The following is a 23,124-nucleotide window of genomic DNA, read 5'->3' as shown; positions in this document are numbered from 1 at the left end:
ACACACATACAAACTAACACGCATTTTCCTTTATATAACACACAGAGACATACACACATACAAACTAACACACATTTTCAAACACACACATACAAACTAACACACATTTTCCCTTTTATATAAGAGAAGATTTGCGGACTGTTATTCTCATCTTCATAGTTGTTGATTAAATTTCCAACAAATTTGGTATAAAACAAAAATTGATACAAAATAATCAGAGAAGTTGCACAATTCTAATAATTCTAATAATTACTACCACTATTACTAATAATCATCATAATAATCTCATAACTCCCCCACCCTGAAAAAAAAAAAAAAAAAGCTCAGAGGCATCAACAGTAATTTCATAGTGTTGCAAAATAAAAAAAATATCAAAGCACCTGTCTGTAACGTTGCCGTTACACTTTACTTTAGTTATTCATTTAAATAAAACTGGAAATAAAGAAATCCGGGTCATCATTTTTTCCTTTTTTAACAAAAACCATTTACTACCGTTACTTCCGGCACCAATTTAAAAAAAAGTCTCCTGCTGCTGCCACATGTTCATGCTACTTGGCTTGTATTTCTTCTCTTTCCTTTGACCGCATGTCGGTCACATCCAGCCCATTCTCGCCTTCACTTTACAAGTCCATCTTCTTCGGTGCTCACTTTGCTTCTCCCCACCACGTGGTCCATTTATTTTTCCCTTTTTTCCTTCTTCTCGCGCACAGTTCCCAATTTGCATATGCGCCTTTTTCAGCTGCTGCTGCTGCTAATCTTTTCACAAGCCAGCTATCCTTCGCTGCTGCTGATATTTTCCTATACGTTCATATGCGCTATGTTACATGTTAACATTGAGCAAGATTATTGTTATTGCTTTTATTATTATTACTAATGGGGGTACCCGGCGTTTTCCAGGTGTTTGTAGGTGTATGTGTGTGTGTAAGGAGGGACAAAGTAAAGAGTAAGCGATTAACCCTGTTTAAAATCGGATAAACAAAAAGCAAAAAGAAGAGAAAAAAAATGATGAACTTGGTTGAAAAAACAAAAACACAACAAAGAGCAAAGTACAAAACGAAAGAAAACGAAAAGGATGTATTATATGTTTATTGAAAAAAAAAAAATGGAAAGAATCTTTTTTTTTTTAGTGTATAAATGTTAGGAAATAAATGGTAATTAAGCTACGTAAAAGTAAGTATGGGATAAGAATTAATGTTTGGGGGAATTTCGCTATCGGTTAATTCCATGGTGCGTTTCAACCAATAGGAAGCATCGAACAGAAAGGCACGGTGAAATTCCATTCCAGTTTTTATAAGCAACTACGAAGTACAGAAAACCGAAACTGGCGTTCGTTCGTAACTGTCCCTTGTGAACGATTACGCAACGGTGTAAATGAGTGGCGGGAGAAGTAGGATTTTATTAGAGAGAAAAGATTTTACTACTTTCAGTGATTTTAACCGATTTTGGGAGGGAACTCTCAGCAGAAAAAATATAGGAATCTACCATTATCGAGGAAGTGGAGAGGTAATATGCCTATAACACACCTCAGATATTGTGCTGCAGTTTGTGCATATTACATTTGCATGAAATCTCTTGATTTTTAATCCTATTAAGATCAAAATCAGAGGGGAAAAATGAGTTGTTTTATATATATAGGGATTATTATTATTATTATTATTGTCGTTGTTGTTGATATTCATTATTACAGCCAGATGCTGCTATCATATCAGAGAAAAAGAAAGCAAACTTTTAAAAAAAATAAAAAAATAAAAAATAAAAAAAACAGCCAATCCAGCAAAAAGGAAATTCTTCCTAATTTATTTTATACTAGCGGGGGTACCTGGCGTTGCCCGGGTGTGGAGAGGTGGGGGGGGGGGATCAAAATAACAGTCAGCAGGCCATGTGGTGAGAGGTGTTAAAAAAAACAATGGTAGTTGCCAGGGGATGGAGAGAGAATCAAAACAACAGTAGGCAGCCAGAAAAGAAAGTGAAAGAAAATCTGACATCTTACCGATGCTCCATGACACGACCGGAAGTTGAAAGCGTTCAAATTAAGCATATTCAATTGAAAAGAAAAGATGGCTTGCAAAAATGGCGTCGGAAAGTCCGACCCTTCTTTGTAGAAAACTGCCCAGTTGAGGGTGAAGGAACTAATGTTTTTGGCCAATTTTTCGATATTTGTCATCCAAAGGATCGCGGTTTAAAACGGTACTGGTCTCATCAGGATCTGTCACTTCTATCAAATGTTTTTGGCAGACATACAAACACGCACACACATTTTGCCTTTTATATATTAGACTAGCGGGGAGGTATCCTCATATTTCGGCCAACTAATCATTTGGCCTTTTTCAGTGATTAACTGCAATCGGATAGGAATGCTGAGTCTTATAACTGTATCCCCAATAATCACTGCCTTCCATAGTTGTTGTTATCTTAACACATTTTGACCAACAAATCCTCTGCCCTGCTTTTGGGTAGAATTGAAACCGCTATCTTCATACAATGCTCACCTGGAACTACTGTGTTGACAGAAACAACTATCGTCTCTTTGACACACAAATAGTTTGCTTATTGGATAATGATGTCTCCCAGCGATGGTGACTCAAAAGCAGGCCAGAGGATTAGTTGGTTAAAAAAAAAAAACGTGGTGAGACAACAACAACTATGGAAGGTAGTAATTACTGGGGATACAATTACAAGACTCAGCATTCGTATCCTGCCGCAGTTAATCACCTGAAGAAGGCCAGAGGATGAGTTGGTCGAAATGTGGTGAAGCAACAACTATAAAGATGAGGATAACGGTTCGCAAAAAAAATAAAATAAATGAATAAAAATAGATAAATACACAAATTACTCATCTTTTTTTCTTTTCTATCTTGTTTTTACATAGGAGTCACCACTTATCAAGGCCCAGAGGCCACTCGAGGATAAGGGTTAAAGAGTGTACCGTATCAGAATCATCTCAAAGGATTCCAATAAAAATAATATAAAATATCTTCTTCTATTTGTCAGAAATATCGTTCATGAAATGTAAAGATTAAAGGACAAAATCGGCGGGGGGGGGGGGGTTAGCAAGTGTTACGAGTCAGCCCAAAGTAAACCCAGGGTCCACCTTCTACTCCCCGTGCGATGCTATAAGGAGTAGTAGAATCTGAAATTGTAGAATTCTTAGTTCATTGTCAACTCCTCATCAGGTGGACACATCTTTTCAGAGAGTGTCCATTGCTTCTAAAGATGGAAAAAGGCCAACAATAGAAACGACTTGCGTTTGTGCCAACAAAATAAGGTATTATACTCGCCCATCATAACTACCTCCGTCTACAACAAAGGGTTAAATGTCTGGGAAGGAAATAGGGAGGTGGGGAGAAAGAGGGATAAGGTCAACGAGGAGCTAAGCTGCTAATGTTGCTGGCATCCTTCCAACACCGGTCAGTTGAAATTATCTGGATTTAGAGTAAGGTACGAAACAGCTGCCCTTAAAATTGTCGAATACCCCTTTTAATAAGGGTTGGGTAAATCTTCTCCGCTTTATCATGAGGGTCGGGAATGTTTCCTGAATAAGTTTCTTTAATGAGTTGATATAGTTATAGACTGGGAAAAGAGACAATAACATTCCTAGCTTATGTTTTATTTTTACCCCTTATCCTTATTCTTCTTGAATAGTGACTGGCAAGTAAAAATAAAAAAAGACACAAAATATTTATAATAATTTCTTTGAAAACTGTGACATAGTTTTGGTTACAGACCTGCAAACAAAATGTTTATTATAATTTCCTTATTTTAATACTAGCAGGGAGATCGGACGTTACCCAGGAATGAATGAGGACCCACGAATGTTTCACATTTCCATATTTTATTGTCATCGAAATCGGTAATATCGGCTATTTTTCAATCTTCCCCACAGTTACTTAATCTGCATCACATTATAGTCTTCATTGCACTGTAGAGAACCTACTGTTGGTTTTATAAAATTATTTTTTATATAATGGCTTGAATTAAAGTTTAAAATGCAAATATCAAGTATCATGGTTCAATTGCACACTAAACAGAAACATTCATTTCAAACACGACCCTGTAATATCAAAAAAGCTACTGTTGATTTTATATTCTGGGCCTTTCTACTTGTGCGGTGATAATGGCTGGAATTAAGGTTTAAAATGCAAAAGCCATGTATCATTCTTAAATTGTGCTCTAAACAGAAACATACATTTCGAACGCGCTTCTGTCATATCAAAGAGCCTACTACTGATTTTATATGCCGGGGCCTTTCTGTTTGTGCAGTAGTAAAACTTCTCAAACGCACTTGTGATGTTAGTCTGTATAAGACGTTAACCTTACTCAAAATCGCCTATCCCTTCTTTCATCAGATGTTTTTCATTATTGGTTATCGATACTTATCAAAGAGATTATGATACAAAACCTATCTAAAAACACTACCAGGTACATAAAGTGCATTTGTGTGAAATTTTATAAAAATCGGCCCAGCCGTTTAGGAATTATTAGGGAATGCACTCACAGAAACAGACAAAGTTCCTTTTATAAAATGGTAGAGATTTTTTTATGTACAAAATTACGCAGTTATATGGTTGGTTGGTTGGTTGTTTTTGTTTTACGGCATATCAACCTTTTTCAGGTTATTTAATGCCAAATCTAGTTATTTTGAGGAACGATTTTTAATGGAGTATATTTGTTTTTAAAGTCAGTGTTTGATTGTGAGTGGTGTTTGACAAGGTATACAGATGGGTTGGCTTTCTTTTTTTTTTAGGAGATATGAGTGGGTTAAGTGAGTATGGCCTATTTTTATTCTTGTTAGTTTGACTTCTTTTCTGTTTAGTTTTGTATTTTGTTCTTGATTTTTTGATTTTTGGCATGATTTCGTGAAGTTTGTTGTTAGGGTGTTCATTCCAGTAGGTTTGGCATTTCTTTGTTGTATATGCGTTGATACGTCTTTTTAGATATATGTATGGAATTTTAAAATTTGCATCGATTGGGAGATTTAAGGCGTTTTTTGCTGCTGAATCTGCTAATTCATTACCTTTAATACCGGAATGGCTCGGTATCCAGCAGAAAATGGTTTCTTTTTTACTGTTTAGTTCAGTTAGTTTTTGGAGTAATTTTGCGATTAGGGTTTTTTTTATTTTTAATCGCTTTTAGAGTAGATTGGGAGTCTGAAAGGATTATAAATTTGTTTTTGTTTTTTTGTTATTGGAGGCGAGTTTGAGAGCTAGGATTAGAGCATGTATTTCAGCACTGAAGATTGAGGTTTCTTTTGGGAGGTTTGATTGTTTTTTGATTGATTTATTGAGTATTGCTGCACTGGCTGTTGCGTTATTTTGTTTAGACCCATCTGTATAGATGTGTGTGTGGTCTGGATACTTTTCTTTGATTTTATCGAGATTACCATGGTAAGTTATTGGATGAGTATGTTTCTTTTCATATTTACTTAAACTTAGGTCGATGTTAGGGGATACGATTTTCGAGGGAGGGGTTTTGGGTAGGACAGTCTCATGAATTTTGGTTATGGGTAGACTTGCTTCTTTGGAAATCGATTTTATTCTAAGTCCAAAGGTTTTGATTGCATTTTCTTTTTGGTCAAAAAGGTGTTTACGGTTTGGATTTAAAGTGCTATTGTATGCTGGGTTTGTGGGGTTGGCTGTAATTTTAGAGCAAGGTTTTGATTTCTAAGCATTGGAGGAGTTTCATGTGCTTCTGCATACAAGCTTTCTACAGGGGAAGTTGGAAATGCTCCTAGTGCTAGTCTTAGTCCAGAGTGGCATATTGTGTTGAGGGTTTTTAGATATGACTTTCTGGTGGATTGATATATGAAGCTACCATAATCTATTTTTGATCTAATTAATACTCTATATAGTTTGAGTAGTGTGTTCTTGTCAGCTCCCCAATCTGTATGGGTGATGACTCGTAGGGGTTGTAATGCTTTATTACATTTGGTTTTGATGTGATTGATATGTGGAATGAAATTTAGTTTTTTGTCAAAAATGATTCCCAGGTGCTTGTGTTCATTTACGAATGGAATTTTTTCTCCTTCAATCTGTAAGGTTGGGTCAGGGTGGAGTTTGCGTTGGTTACAGAAATGGATGCATTTTGTTTTAGTTTTGGAGAATTTGAAACCATTTTTAGTTGCCCATTTATTAATTTTATTTATGTTATGTTGTAGTTTTCTTTCAATAGTGTGAGTGTATTTAGATCTGTAGTTGATTGAGCAGTCATCTACATATAAGGAGCTATGTATATCAGGAGAGAGTTCTTTTATAATGTTATTGATTTTTATGTTAAAGATAGTTGTTGATAATATGCTGCCTTGGGGCACTCCTTCTTCTTGATTTTGTGGGTCTAATAAAGTTGAGTCTATGTGAACTTGGAAAGATCTGTCTGTTAGGAAGTTTTTTATGAATTCAGGTAATCTGCCTCTTAGCCCGATGTTGTGGAGATGCTTTCTCAAGATCGAAAAAAAAAAACAGATGGTATGTGTTCCTTATTGATAAAAGCTTCTAAGATATAATTTTCGAGGTCAATGATGTGGTCTATACATCCTCGATTTTTTTGGTATCACACTGGATTTCAGAAATTATTTTATTGTCATCTAGATACCATATAAGACGGTAGATAATCATTCTTTCGAACGTTTTGCATAGGCAGCTTGTAAGAGCTATTGGTCTATAGTTTTCTGGGTTTGATGTATCTTTTCCCAGTTTGGGTATTGGTATTATTGTTGCCCCTTTATTTATAGAGGACCCTAGATGCTAGAAAGCCTTCTACTCTATAGTTTCAGAGATTAAATTTTTTTTTATTCACGTTCACGCAAAACAAGGCACATCGCTACTTGGATGTAATGGGCTACTATTTGGGACCATGTTTAGGGGAGATGAGTAAGATGTTGGTTTACATTACATTTAAACTTCTGCATGTCAGTACAGTCAGGTAAGCAGGGAATTCCAAAGTTTAGCTGCCCGAAGGGAGAAACTATTAGAGTAGAAGTCTTTCTAACATTTAAGGACCACAATAGTGAAAGGGTGTGATTTTGTTTCTAAGCAGGTTTGTCAGGAGTATGTATGTATGTATGTCAAGGAGCAAGTGCAAGGAATTTATTAGAGCACATTCCATTAAAATATTTGTAAAACAGGCACAAGGACGCAATATTGCAGCAATAGGACCTATTAGATTGAAGACTCTTCTTTGAACCCTGTCTAAGAGAGAGAGAGAGACAAACGGAAGATCCACCAGCCCAGATGTGGTAACTATACTCCATACATGCGTGAATGGTGGAGTTGTAGAGGTACAGGATACTCTCAGATGTGAGTGATCTTCTAGCATGATAGAGGGAACCCATCTCTTTTGCAGCAGCCTTTGCAATGTCTTCAATGTATTTATTTCAGTTCATATTTCCAGTGAAAGTTAAGCCAAGGAGTTTGAAAGAAGAACTCTCAGGGTCATGGTTACCGATGGTTGGAAAAGCTTCTTGTAATTGTTAAAGGAGAGCAGCAGTAGTGTTAAATGTTTCGATCCATTTACATCACGATTCCACTAGAGTCTGAAGGTCGTTTTCTAAGGATTCTGCCATAGACTTAGATTAAATGTAATGTGAACAACCATCTCTCTCATTTCCTTATATTATATTATAACCTGTTTGAGGTGAGCATGAGTTAAAAAAAATTTTTTAAAAAGATAGTAGGCACACTTCTAAAAAACCTATCTCTGGCCAGGTCTTTATTAATCTTCAGTTATTTGTTACCACTTCCTTTTATGTTATCTTGAGCTTTTCCTTGTGAACTAAACCCGCTACTTCAACTGTTCTACATCTACTAACCCAAGAAATCTCATCTTTTAATGCGGCCATACCATCAAAGTCTCCTGTTCTGCACACGTCTCCCTACACTGTCCAAATTTAGATCATCAGATCTAAAACTGTTTTTAAGGCTCACATTGTATTCACTTTCATATCATTTCTCTACGTGCAACGCATGTCCTCAAGCCTTACTAACCAGGTTTCATTTCCATACATCACACTATATGCATACCTGATAAAATTCTTCCCTTGGTCAACCTTTGTAACGCTCTGCGAATTAGTAATGGTAGTATTTGGGGATTTTTCTCAGAGCTTCACTATAAACTATTCATCAAGCAGAGAACGCCAGCCGCCTCTTAAGATAGAAGAGGCCAACAAATGGGAGGTCAGTATATCTCACCTTGGGGGGAGGCAGAATGGCTTTTCTTCTGCAGCTAATGCTTGTAAAATCGAAGATACCCACCGGCAACAAGGGTGGCAGAAGCAGCAGAGATCAGACGAAAGACACAATAGCAACCTTGAAAGAACAGGTTAAGAAACCGAATGCTCCACACATCAGTGGGGAATGGGGGGGGGGTAGAAGAAGGTGGAAGTAGAGGAAAGACCCTGGCACCCGGGTACAAAAGAGAAGGTGACAGACATCCTAACACACCCTGTTTATTATTTCTTGTCAACACCCCCCCCCCGATCGTCACCCGACCCCAACCCACACACCATCTTGAATCCTTCTCATCTCCTCTCTTGCCATCACCCACACACCCACCCTCCTCTCGTTTAATTTCAGTACCCCTCCATCCTCTGCACCCCAAGTCTTGGATAATAGCCAAAATGAGAAAAAAAAAAAAAAAAAAAAAAAAAAACAGGAATTATTACTAACTAACAGGTTCTCCAAGAAAGGCTACTGCTGCTTGTGGCCAGACCTGTTAGAGTGTATGGCTACACTTGGGGAAGGTACGCAGGGGTAAGAGTGAAATGAAAAGAAAAGAAAGAAAGAACTATTAACTAACAGAAGCGCGCGTGTGTGTGTGTGTGTGTGTGTGTGTGTGTGTGTGTGTGTGTGTGTGTGTGTGTGTGTGTGTGTTTAGAGGTGGAGGGGACCAGATAAACGAACAGATGTCTAGAAAAAAAAAAAACGCTGATATGAAAGCAGACAGAATGACTCACCTTCGAAATAGAGTATGAAATCGGAAAGCACAATGCAGAGAAATAATAGTAAAAACTGCCGCCCTCCGCATAACCTTAATGTCCGTACCTAGGAAACCTTTTATAGATTGCGGGTACGAGAGTGGAAAGGAATTTTACCTCAAGAAAACAAGAACTTTCTTGCAGGACTGTGGAGTCAGTAGCCCAGACGCTCGGTTCTGACAGCAATTCTTAGAATTGAGTTGAAACGCAAAACGCAATAAATCCAATTTCTTTTAAGTCGAGACTTTAAACGACGCTATTACTACAAAAAATATTACATTTCAACACTCAACCGTTTTTGCCTAATATGATACCGGCATAATTTTTTTTTTTTTTTTTTTTTTTTTGCTTCCAATTTTTAATCAGTTTTTAATTGAAGTCTAGATTTAGTATCAGTGTTGGCGTGATTAATTGGAATCGGAAAAATAGAAATTTTTTGAGGTTTCGGTATCAGAAAAATTTATGAAAGAGTGATCAGACAATTCCTATATTTGGGTGGGGGGGGGATTCCGATACAATTACTGATCCCGTTCTAATTCCTGATTAATACAAATTACCGATTCCGATTCTTTGAAAATCTAAATGTTTAGCTATAGAATTTTTTTTTTTAATTTACTATAAAAATACATGTAATATGTGTATATTATATATATAATCCATAATATAAATCTCACCTGTCTGTTTAAATGTATGTATGCATGTATTAATGATGGGACGATTCCAATATTTTTCCTGATTCCGATACAATTACCGATTCCAATTCCGATTATTTATAAATCTCTAAATATTTAACCATGAAAGTGTTATTTTGTCCCGATTACCGTAAAAATACATCTTAAATATGCTTATATTTTCTCAAACGTAAAAAAACACACTTGTAACGAGGTGTGATCTAGATATTTTAGTCTTACTGTCAGTTTAAATCAATAAATACTTATTATTTTATTATTACTACAAGCAATGGAAGATGTTTTTATAAAAATAAAATAAAATAGATAATTAAAGGAATCGGTTTTGGTATCTGAAAATAGGCCCAAATTTTCCTGATTCCAATACCGATTCCGATACTCCAAAAAGCTTCGATTTTTCCGATTCCGATTAATTATCCCAACACTAGTATGTATGTATGTATGTTTGTTTGTATATCTGCCTAAAACTTTCGACAGAGGCAACTGATTTTCACAAGATCGATATCGTTCCGAAGCTTGGCCCTTCAGACGACAAATATCAAAAAAATTCGCTAAGAACATTAATTCCTTCACCCTCAACTGGACATTTTTCTACAGAGAGGGGTCACTTTTTTCGCCGATATTTTCGAAAGTCATCCCCTCTTTTCGATTGATTAGCCTTAATTTAAACCTTCGCCACTTTCGGTTCGGCCATGGATGCAACGGATGGCAAAAACGTCACGTTTTTTTTTTTTTTTTTTTTTTTTCCACATTCTTTTCCTCCTTCGCAGTACGGGTTCGAGCCTGCCTGCCTACTAGCACTTTTTTTTTTTTTTTGCTCAACACACACCTCCAAACACCCAGGTAACGCCGGACACCCAGACTAGTTTACTATAAAAACGCATGTAATATGCACAAACGTAAAAATGTCGGGTGGTCTATTGATTTTAATCTTACAGGTATTTTAAAATCAATAAGTATTTATGGTTTTATCATCATCAGTAATAGAAATAGTAATTATCAGTAATAGAAAATTAACTTTAAAACCAAAACAAAATCGTTGTATTACACAAAACGTTGTGGTCCCTATTCATTTGCATTCTAACAAAGATGAATCCGATCAAATTTTAATACAGGGAAAAACGGCTTCACAAAAACCGGACACCCTGAAACCTGGATGGAAAAAGCAAACATAAAAATACACTTGTGGCTTGATCTATAGGTTTTAGCTTTACTGGTAGTTTAAAATTAATAAACATTTATCATTTTATTATTTTTACCAGCAATGGAAAATTAAGTTTTAAATAAAATCAACCAAACAATCACTTTTGGCATCGGAAAAGATGTATAAATTTTTCTGATACCGATACCTCAAAAATTCCATTCCAATTAACCGTGCCAACACTAATGCTAAATCTAGACATAAACTAAAAACTTGTTTGAAATTGGAAACAAAAAAGAAATCATACCGGTATCATATAAGGCAAAAATGGTTGAGCATTGAAATGCAATATTTTTTGTAGTAATAGTTTCGTAATTTTTAAAATAGCATTTATCATATATTATTTAATTGGAATTCATTATTGAGATGAGTATTATTTATTTATTTATTTATTTATTTATTTATTTTTTGTAGTAATAGTTTCGTAATTTTTAAAATAGCATTTATCATATATTATTTAATTGGAATTCATTATTGAGATGAGTATTATTTATTTATTTATTTATTTTTTGTAGTAATAGTTTCGTAATTTTTAAAATAGCATTTATCATATATTATTTAATTGGAATTCATTATTGAGATGAGTATTATTTATTAATTTATTTATTGCGGACTATTATCCTCAACTTTCTTAGATGTTGTTTCACGACGTTTCGGCCAATCATCCCTCTGGTCTTCATCAGTCCGCAATAAAATCCGCAATAAAATAAATTAATAAATAATACTCATTTCAATAATGAATTCCAATTAAATAATATATATTCCATTCGGTACGAACCCGACCATGGAAGATCAGATAATAAATAAACATGGATTTATAAGACCAAAAAATCCAAACTTGATCGCCCTTCGGGGCCCGTGGTGCAGTCGATAGAGACGTTGAATCTCTATGGTTCCAGGTGAAAATTATCTGAAGATAGCGGTTTCAATCCTACCCAAAGCCGGCCAGAGGCTTACTTGGCCAAAAACGTGGTGAGACGACAACAACTATGGATGGCAGTAATTGCTGAGAATGCAGTTAGGAAATTCGGAGTTCCTACCTCGTCGTGGTTACCACCTGACGAAGGCCAGAGGGATGGTTGGCCGAAACGTCATGAAGCAACATCTAAGAAAGGCATTTATCATATTTTACATTCAAACTCTTAAATTTAACAAAAAAACTTTGGCTTATAAAATATTCTTATTTCACTAGTAATAATCTCTATATCTACTATTATAGAAAAGGAACTTTGTCTCTGTGTGTATGAGTTCGTTCACTATGGACTCCGAAACGACTGGACCGATTTTTTGATATTTCACACAAATGTACTTCTTGTGTCTGTCTGGCAGCGTTATCAGATAGGTTTCCTATCAGAATGTCTTCAATAAGTATCGATATTCAAAATAATCTGAAAGTCACAGACGATTTTAACTAATGTTAACGTCTTATACAGCCTAACATCATAAGTGCATTTGCGAAGTTTTATTACCATACAAGCAGAATAGCGCCGCGTATAAATTGAACAGCAGGTTCTTTAATATGAAAGGGATGCGTTCGAAACGAATGTTTCTGTTTAAAACACAATTGAACCATGACAGTTGACTTGCATTTTCAACTTAAATTCAAACCATTATCACAAGTAGAAAGGCCCAGCATATAGAATCAACAGTAGGTTCTTTGATATAATAGAGGCGCGCTTGAAATGAACGTTTCTGTTTAGAGCACAATGGAACCATGGTACTTGACATCTACATTTTTAACTTTAATTCAAATCATTATATATATAAATAATTTTATAAAATCAACAGTAGGTTCTCTACAGTGCAATGTAAACTACAATTTATTGTGGACTAAGTCACTGCGGAGAGGCATGTGAAACTTTCTACAGTGCAACGTGGTGGGTCCCCAACTAGAGCGGGCAATTAATCGATTTAATTGAAAAATAGTGGATTTCACCGATTTCAATGACAAAAATATGCAAGGGAGGAACATTCGTTGATCCTCATTAAATCCCGGGCAACGTCGGGTTTCCCTGTTAGTAAACTAATAAAAGTAATAAAATTTAGAACATCGTTGATAAAATGACAAAGCATATTTTTTTAAATATTATTTTAATGGAAGATAATTTTTTTTTTTGTTTTTAAACTGCTGTATTTTCCAATTCAAGATTGTTGTTTCAAGCAAACTACCTTTCCCTATTTTATCATTGCTCAATGCCGCTCTGCACTGATCAATACTGAGCACTACCTGTTCCTATTCACTTTGCCTCCCTACGAGGGCAGAGTTAGACACCAAGTTCGTTTTTCAATGTCGAGAAAGGAACAAAAATAAAAAATTGTCTCAGTCATGAAGGATTTCTCCTCCACTAACCGAGAACAAAAAATTGAAATGTAGCATCAGAACAGATACTACAGTTTGATCTTGGCCCGAAGGCCAACGTTTTCGTATACCTAATTGTTACTAAGAAGTTTTGAGCACATAAAGATGTGTTGTGAGAGATTAACAATGGTTTCAACAAGATAGAGCAACTCCCCAAACTTCAAATTACTCATGGGAATGGCTGGGGGAGGCTTTGTTGATCGTCTCATCAGACCTTAATTACCAACTAGATTTTTATCTCAATGTTTATCAAAACAATCTCCAAACTATTCTTGAACAGAAGCGGGCCAGCAAAGAAAAAACCAAGGGAGGAGTATGCCAAAGGCTTGGGAAGACATGGAGAAGTGGTGTTGAAGTGAGCCCCCCCCTCCCCTCGTATAAAATAAAACATTGGTGTCTCTAATTATTTGTATCCTAACGAAGACGAAGCAGGTCAAAGTTTAATGCAGGGAACAGCGTCTTCACAAAAACGGGACACCCTCGATCCTGGATGAAACAAAAAATTGCCCCAACTGAAAACGATCTCTGTTTCTGTGTAAGGACAACAGATATTATGACTTGATCCTAGCCCGAAATTCCATCAAAAACAAAAATTAGACGCAAAGTTTTTACTCTTTTTTTAGGAGGGAAGAGGGGGTTAGGGTCAGACAAACAAAACAATAAAAAAAATACAGATGTACAAACAGACAAACACCGATAAGAATATAACTTCTAATCCAAGCCACAAAAAAGTGAGTGTTCCCTGGTAGCAGCAAAATACCAAATGGAAAAGTGAATTAAGGATGCTCAAACATATACAATCGAAAAATTATCACAAATCTATGGTCCACGTTTTCTTTCTCTATGTAAATCTATATATTGATAGGATAGTGTGTATTTTTTTTATTATTTTGTGTGTCACGCTTACATCCGAGTCGTTTAATTCTTATGGACTTCCATTTTTTGTAATAAATAATTTTACCAAGAATTTTTCATAAGTTTTGGTTTCGGTTTCGATTATAGCTGACAGCACTCTAGTCACTAATTTTTTTATAAATAATTTTACCAAGAATTTTTCCTAAGTTTTGGTTTCGGTTATAGCTGCAGGAACTCAAGTTATATATATATAACTTGAGTTCCAAGTTATATAACTTGAGTTCCTGCAACTATATATATATATATATATATATATATATATATATATAGCTGCAGGAACTCAAGTTATATAACTTGGAACTCAAGTTATATATATATAACTTGAGTTCCTGCAGCTATAACCGAAACCAAAACTTAGGAAAAATTCTTGGTAAAATTATTTATAAAAAAATTAGTGACTAGAGTGCTGTCAGCTATAATATATATATATATATATATATATATATTATATATATGTCATTCACATACAGTACTGTTTCGCTGTATCACAGCCCATCAGTGCGGCTATACAGCAACTACCTCAAGCCAGGATTCAAACCCGACCGCCCATACGACAGTCAAGGCTTCTAACCATTACGCTAATTGGCTGCTGCTGTGCGGGCTGTGAATTAACGATGTTTTGACATCGTCCGAAATACCTAAGCTCGATATATATATATATATATATATATATATATATATATATATATATATACGATAGAAAAATGCGAGCATGAAAAGTAATATGGTTAAGCTTAAACATGGAAAAGTAAAGGACTAGTTAAAACTGAAAAAGAAAAAGACAGATATTCTAGTAAAAAATATAATAAATTTATAACTTAAAATATTGCAGCATTAAGAATTGATTATATAATGTTATAAATTGAATTTTTAAAAAAATTCTGAATGCTGCAATATTTTAAGTTATAAATTTATTATATTTCTTACTAGAATATCTTGTCTTTCTTTTCCAGTTGTAACAACTAGTCCTTTACTTTTCGATGTTTAAGCTTAACTATATCATTTTTCATACTCGCATTTTTCTATTGTAATCCATGATTTTTCCAGGCTTCCAATAAATTCACTTGTTCTTTGTTTAATTTCAGTCTTATTTTTTTGCCTTCGTAAACACATATGTAATAACAAAGTATGGCACTCGTCTGCTTTCAATAAAATCCCCCCAATTATCTCCCTTCCATGCGTTCATTCACTCTGTTTGACTTGTTACTTCTTTTTTCAAATTAATAGCAACAGTAGTCGCTGAAGCGACGTGGTTGCTATGGAAACCAGTCATAAAAAGCGTCGCTCACCTCCTTACATATTTTTACAATTTTGAACACCAGAAAATTCATCATAACTTTTGTTTTACTGAATGAAAATTAAATTTTTTTTTTCACAATATAGCTGAGAATGTGATCTATAAACTGTAATAATTGTTTGAAATTTGGTCAAAAAATGAGTGCGCGGTGAAGCTTTAAACCAGTTCTAAATGACTAAAACTGCCACGTAACCCTATATTCAAACACTACCATGTTTGAATGATATATATATTTTTTTTTTTTTCACAAGTTTTGGTTTTAGTTTCGATTCAAGCTAATGCACCTATGTCATAAGAATATATTTTTTTATTTTTGAAATCGCAACTTCATAATATATAAAAACCGATAGAACATTAAATCTATAATGATACATACGAAATCTGCAAGAATTAAAATATCATATTGAAGCATACTTTATGACCTGGCTACGCCAGGCGTCCTTGTTAGCTTAGATAAATACTTTTGCAGTTTTAACAAAAGAGCTACAATAATACCAAAGCGTCTCCATTTATGCCGAACATCTACAGAATGCCAACATTAATATATTACATATGAATGAGTCTCCTGTGGAATTTCTATGGGTCCCGCTAGTTAATTATTAATTGAATATAAAAATCTACAAAAAAAAAAAAAAAAACTTTCAAAATTATTCTTTCTTCTAAATTATATTTGATATCAAGAAGTTGAACAATAAAAAAAAAATTGTATCATACTGTTCTCATCTTGGATGTGATTTTCACAACGTTTCGGTCAATGTAACCTCCGAGCTTCTTCAGGTGTATCTTGTCGAATTTGGGAATGTTTCTGTCGAACTCGGGAATTCAAACGGAACTTCTAGTAGAACCCTTCATTTACTTCACGGGGGTAGCGTGCTCTTGTTCTGTCAACCCTGACTGGATAGAGGTCCTAAGTAATTCGCAATAGTATTTTTCCGTCGCCCACACTGAGGATTGAACCTTCAATCTTTAAGAGAAGGTCACTTTTTACAGTTGATTTTTCCACGTACTCTAACCACTGCGCCACGGGTCCAATACAATTGCGAATTACTTAGGACCTCTATCCAGTCATGGCTGATGGAACAAGAGCACACTACTACCATGAAGCAAATAAAGGGTTCCGTTTGAAATTCCGTCCAAATTTCCGAGTTCATCAAGATACACCTGAAGAAGGTCGGAGGTAACATCGACCGAAACGTTGTGAAAACGACACTCAAGATGAGAACAATAGTCTGATGAATCCAAACAAATAACCAAATCCTCATCTGAAAAATTCAGAAACGTAATAAAAAAAAATTGTTTTCTATTTTTGTTGATTTTAAGTAAATCAAAACTAAAAAGAAAAATTTATCTGCTTAAAAATTAATTACAGTAATTTGTATGCATTGTTCAGGGCGCAATCAACTCCAATATAATCCCAACCTTCTTTTGCTCACTCTGCACGACAAGGTCTGGTCTTTGCCATATAAGAACCAGTGGAAAAATCAAGCTATTCTGCCAAGTTCCATTTTCCTTGCCATCTTTCATCGGTTAACTGCATACTTGAATGACTTTTCACAATGCATGATGTTATATCTTCTTAATCCTTTCTATTTTTCGTATTTCTCCTTCATTAAACTTCTCTACCTCCTGATGTAATAGTTTTTCTATTACAGTAGAACCCCGCGATATGGCATTAATCCATTCGGGGGGAGAGGGCATCGTAAGGGGAAATCGCCGTATGGCAGGGTCCAAGCAAACTTTTATACAGTACATATTAAAAATTATTAACAAAATACAGTACAGTATATAATACACATGTATATAATCAAATAACATTATAAATAACACTGTAAGGTGGGGCAAATACCGTAACCAATGGCTGAAAAAACATCGTATTTCACATCATAACTTGAAAAAAAAAAAAACATATCTTAGGACCACCGTATCCTGGGATCCTACTGTACACACACACACACATATATATATATAGACTAAAGAGGCTTTGAGTAAAAAAATATAAAAATAAAAATAAAGAATGCAGTTTAAATTCCCGGAAAAAAAAAACTAAATTTAACCTATCGCAGACTTAATTCAATATATATATATATATATATATATATATATATATATATATATATATATATATATATATATATAGATTATATATATATATATATATATATATATATATATATATATATGAGAGAGAGAGAGAGAGAGAGAGAGAGAGATGTTATTTGTTTTTGGGATACATTTTTAAATGAATTCAATCATTTATGAAAGTGCATTTTAACCTAAATGCGAGTTGAGAATAATTTTTTCTTTAACCAATTTGGTACGCCCACATGGGGAGCGGCATACATATTATTTTTAAAATATAATAATAATTATATTTGAAAAATAATTATATTTTAAAAATTATATATATATATATATATATATATATATATATATATATATATATATGTAGAGAGAGAGAGAGAGAGAGAGAGAGAGAGAGAGAGAGAGAGAGGGTGCTTTCAAGACTTGGTTATGCCTCTATGTATTGTCTAGGCACCGCCAAAACTGGGGGGGCAGGTCAGTACTTTTTGACGGACGGTCTTTTTAAAAATCTACCAAAAATCAGGTAATTATCCGATCAATACGAAATTTTCAGCGATTATTAGGAGAAGAATGAACTTTATAACAGTGTACTTATTTTTCATAAACGATATTTATATATATATATATTTTTGCTTACAAAACCCCCCCTTGTTTTGAAGTGGGAACAAATATGCTTAAAATAATCATCTGAAACTGAACAAAACATATTGTGTTGTTGTAAGGGACAGAATTATAGATTAAAAAAAAAAAAAAAAAAAAAAAATTGTTTGCATACCTTATTTTGACGTCTGAATATCAGAACTTCGATTGTGTTTAATTATCCCGCTTTTGAGTTTTGAAGTGTGAAATTCGGTGAATATGTTAAGTAAAATAATTAATTTAAGTTAAGCAAAACAAAAAAAAATTTTTTTTAATATTTATACGAAAAAAGCCATTTTAAAATTTTTGATAAATAAATTAACAATTTTTTTTTAGCGAGCCGAATAATGCATGACCATTACTAAACAGAGCATGCTTTGAATAATCGATACAAAAAAAAAAAATTCGATAAATATTGTGCCCTTTGTATTAAAAATAGCATCATTTTTTTCGATCTCTTTTGAAAACGTTTGCCGCCTTTCGACTACGGTGGACCAAACGCGCTGAAATAATTTTTTTTTATTCTGCTTTAAATTGCCCCCTCCCCCCATTTTGGGGAGCCTGGCCCCCACACACATACACATTAAAAACCAAACTCATACAAATGGTCACCCATCTGGTACTGGCCAGCCTCAGCTTAATAATACATTGAAATTTTCGTCACTGAAAAATAAGTTTTTTTGGCCTGTTTGGTCTTCCATAGTTTTCGTCTCATCAAAAGAAAACGTAAACAGAGTCGATCTGAACTCTACGGCGACGCGAAATATTTGGTTACTTATATGAATAAGTGGAATTATTTGAAATTCAGGTACTTATATTATAATATTTTTGCATATTCTCTTAGAAAATCATCCTAAATCTTAGTTAGACAATAAATGAATAAATAAATTATTTCAAAAACCCTTTTTTTTTAATATTTAAGTACGTTTTTTGTGCAAGACAAAAAATATCAATTGTTAACTTTTTGGGAAAATTTAACATTTAAAATTGAATTAAAAATAGTAGAAAAAGTTTTACATTATTCTGTTTTCTATATGATAAAGTTCAGGGTTTTATCTTTCTGGGAAAAAAAAAGTTACTCAGAAATAATGGATTTTAATAAATGTAATTTAGTTTTAAAAAACAACAACAACTTGATTTTGCGGCTATTTTTGGCGGTGCCTAGTATTGTCCAAGTTGAACAAAATGTTTGCGAGTTTGTCTTTCCCCGCATCTGCATTTATCATAATTAATGTACACGAAGAAAGAAATGGTGGACCGTGGATTTGAGACCATTTTTCATTTGTGTGCATTTTAGCGTCTCAAACTCGCCTTTCAATTTAGTACTGTTCTGCTGCCAAAGAACTAAAGACGATTCTTTGTAATTACCTTTGATTTGGTCAAGTCCCATTTCGGAGGTTTCAGATATTGCAGGGCATTATTCACACCTGACGGACTGAAGAAGACAAGGTATTCCGACTGACCTTTCTGAAACCGAAACAAAAAATATGGAATATTAAGATTAAGATGACAACATTTTTAGATGAAATTCAACAAATTCAGAAAACAACGGTAAAAAAAAAGATTGAGGAAAAATTTTTGGGGGCTATTGGATGAAATATTTAACAGAATTTAATATTTATATTTAGATTCTCTGAACTACTGCTTTTACCTTGAGTGTTAATCATGCAACGTTTCGGTCGATATAATCTCTGACCTTCTTCAGATGTATCTTGTTAAACTTGAAAATCTTTCCGTGAAACTCAGAAATCTGCACGAAATTTAGAACGGAACTCTTTATTTAATTCAGGAGGGTAGCATGTTCTCATCCTGTCAGCCATGACTGGGTAAACATCTTAAGTAATTCGTAGTTTTAGTTATTTTTATTATTAGAATCCTTTTGTTTTATTTATTTGCAGACTGTTATCCTCATCTTGATAGTAGTTGTTTTTTCACAACGTTTCGGCCAACTATTCCTCTGGCCTTCGTCAGGTGGTAAACCGCAATATGATAGGAATGCTGAGTCTCTTAACTGCATCCTCCATAATTGCTGCCTTCCATAGTTTTTGTTGTCTCACCACCTGACGAAGGCCAGAGGAATAGTTGGCCGAAACGTTGTGAAAAAACAACTAGAAGCTGAAGATAATAGTCCGCAAATAAATAAATATATTTTTAGTGTTGCCCGTAATAAGGATTGACCTTTTTACCTCCAAAAGTGGAACAGTGGATAAAGTACTTGATAAATTCAGTTGTAAATTGCACTCTTCTGGGGGTAGAAGGTTCAATACATATTTGGATTCATCGAACTACTGTTCTCATCTTGAGTGTCAGATGACTCAAGATGAGAACAGTAGTTCGATGAATCCAAATAATACGAAATAGTGGGGCCTGTGGAAATTCCACAAGGGACTCATTCATATGTAATATATTGATGCTGGCATTCTGTGATGTTGTTCAGCATAAATGGAAATGCTCTGATATTATTGTACCTTTTTTGTTAAAACTGCAAAAGTATTTATCAAAGCTAGCAGGGATGTCCGGCATAGCCCGGTCATAAAGTATGCCTAAATATGATATTTTAATTCTTACAGATTTCGTATATTATAGAGCTAATGTTCACTCGATTTTTATATATTATAAAGTTGTGATTTTAAACATAACAAACTATATCCATATGACTTGGGTGCATCAGCTTGAATCGAAACTGAAACCCAAACTTATGAAAAAAAAATATATATATAAATATATATATATATATATAACTTGAGTTCTTTCAGCTGAAACCAAAACCAAAACTTATGAAGAATTCATGGTAAAATTATTTGTTAAAAAAATAGATGACTTAAGTGCCATGAGCTATAATCAAAACCGAAACCAAAACTTATGAAGAATTCTTGGTAAAATTATTTATTACAAGAAATGGAAGGCCATAACAATTAAACGACAGTCGCTCGGATGTAAGCGTGACACACAAAATAACATATAAAGTGTTAAAATGTTTTGGATTTGTAATGAGAGTATGACACCAATTATTTGGACGATCTTATTTATAACTATGGTTAGGACAATCAATCAATGACAAGCCTTCAAACTCATTATAAAAATATCGAGTTTTGGATGCAAATCAGTTCGATGCCAGTCTCCGTCTTGAAATGACTGAACCACTGCTGATCCGGACTACATTGATTCTTTGCAGCCATCTTTGTTATTAAGAATTACTTGGCACTCAACATCGTGACTGCATGGATTCTTTACTGATTTGATTTACTACTGCCATCTTTCTTCAATATAATGTCTCAATAGGTTATGCGCCCGGCCATCGACTTTGCTTTGACAGATCGGAATCTAAATTCAAATTGTAGCAGGTGAAATTTCTGGGGTATATAAAGATGCGAAAACTACACAGAGTTATTCAATCTCCAGCAGAGAATCCTAACGATCTCGAATTTATTGAAAAGAACGCAACTGTTTTTGCAGAACTGATTCAATGCTTAAACGACAGAAATCTGTCTCTGATTAATTTATAAGAGATACTTTGGATGATGAACGTATAGTGTTGAACATATTAAGAGAACATTATTTATCAAAAGGGAAACTGAAAATTATATCTCTATATAAAGAACTAACGTCTCTAAAACGTAATGAAGACGACTATAACTGACTATGTTATAAGGGCAGATACAACAGCAAATGCATTAAAACTCTCGGGTGAAATAATAAGCGATAGCCTATTAATCTCAATGAGAGTCAAGGGACTTAAAGCTGATTTGAAACCATTTACAACTATTATAATGCAAAAAAGACAAACCCATAACTTTCAGTGAATTTAAAGTGGCATTGCGTAGTTACAAAAAGACGAATCGAATGCTCGTGGACAATAATAATTCTAGCAATATCATGAAGTTCGAAAATGGTTCTAGAAAACTGACACAAACAAATTACATATCTCACCATAATGTTTTCCAAAAAAAATAATTTTCCCAAGAAAAAGAATAAAATCAACTGCTATAATTGCGGACGATCCAATCATAATGGCTCAAAACTTAACCCATCAATATACAGATAACCAATCTTCATCTCAAAAATTCAGAAACGTCATTAAATTGCGAATTGCTTAGGACTTTTACCCAGTCATGGCTGATAGAAAAGAGCGTGCTTTGTGAGTGTCAGCCACTATAAAAGCTGACTGATTCTGTTGAGTGGGGACTATTGACCCTGGTTGGTGACCCACTTAGTGCTTATCACAAATAAAATTGTTGGCGTTGAGAAAGCTTTAAAACTTTGCTTCAAGGAAACTTGTTTCAAGTCTGTTTTGTCGCACAAGAAGAAGACATCAAGATGTTAAACCATATGGTGAGTAGTAGTATACCAAAGCTAAATTCATCAACATTTGTTCCATTAAAGCCTTTATATATATATATATATATATATATATATATATAGTCTTTGAAGTTTTTAAGCTTTAAAACTATACAAAAAATTACTTTTTATCATTCGTTAAAAAAACATCTAGTCAGTAAGTCATTTAATCACCTGCAATCACTGCATCAACTCTCTCGAATTTACTATAATACCAATTTTTTTTATTTTTCAAGGATCATCAGTTGTTTACCATGAAACACTGTTTCGGGGATATATGGCCGAATGGATTTAGTCCTTGCTAATGGAGTCAGAGATGGCTTCATTGCCAGGTTCGAATCTCTCAACCGGTGTTAATCATGACACCCTGCACTGATGACTCCCGAAAGGATGAAGCACTAGTGTCTGTAGGTATTTGATAATTATGTCAGCCCCTTTAATAAACTCGTTTCTTATCGTTCAGCACTTTACAGTTGAAATAAAATCGGTCAATTTAGCTCGCATGCACAGATTATCATATAATGATTAGCTCACTCTGACAGACGGTAAAAACATTTAAAAATGAATATTTAAATTGCTATTTAATTGCTGAGGATGCAGTTAGGAGATTCAGAGTTCCTATCCCGTCGCGGTTAC

General features: G+C 34.2%; 1 protein-coding gene across 3 annotated transcripts in view; it reads right to left on the bottom strand.

Annotated features, from left to right (window-relative positions):
• The window catches only part of LOC145242560 (uroporphyrinogen-III synthase-like), a 203,440-nt gene that overhangs the window by 87,950 nt on the left and 92,366 nt on the right, over nt 1-23,124 (bottom strand). For all 3 annotated transcript variants that reach the window (XM_080105650.1, XM_080105649.1, XM_080105651.1), the window contains exon 8: nt 19,519-19,617. In XM_080105650.1, the coding sequence (XP_079961776.1) occupies nt 19,519-19,617 (99 nt within the window). The remainder of the gene's footprint in view (nt 1-19,518; nt 19,618-23,124) is intronic.

This window comes from Euprymna scolopes, chromosome 21 (genome assembly GCF_053919585.1).
Source record: "Euprymna scolopes isolate OS-2025 chromosome 21, ASM5391958v1, whole genome shotgun sequence".
Taxonomy (NCBI): Eukaryota; Metazoa; Mollusca; class Cephalopoda; order Sepiida; family Sepiolidae; genus Euprymna; species Euprymna scolopes.
The sequence above is the reverse complement of the archived record's forward strand: the minus strand, read 5'-3'. Positions and strand labels throughout refer to the sequence as shown.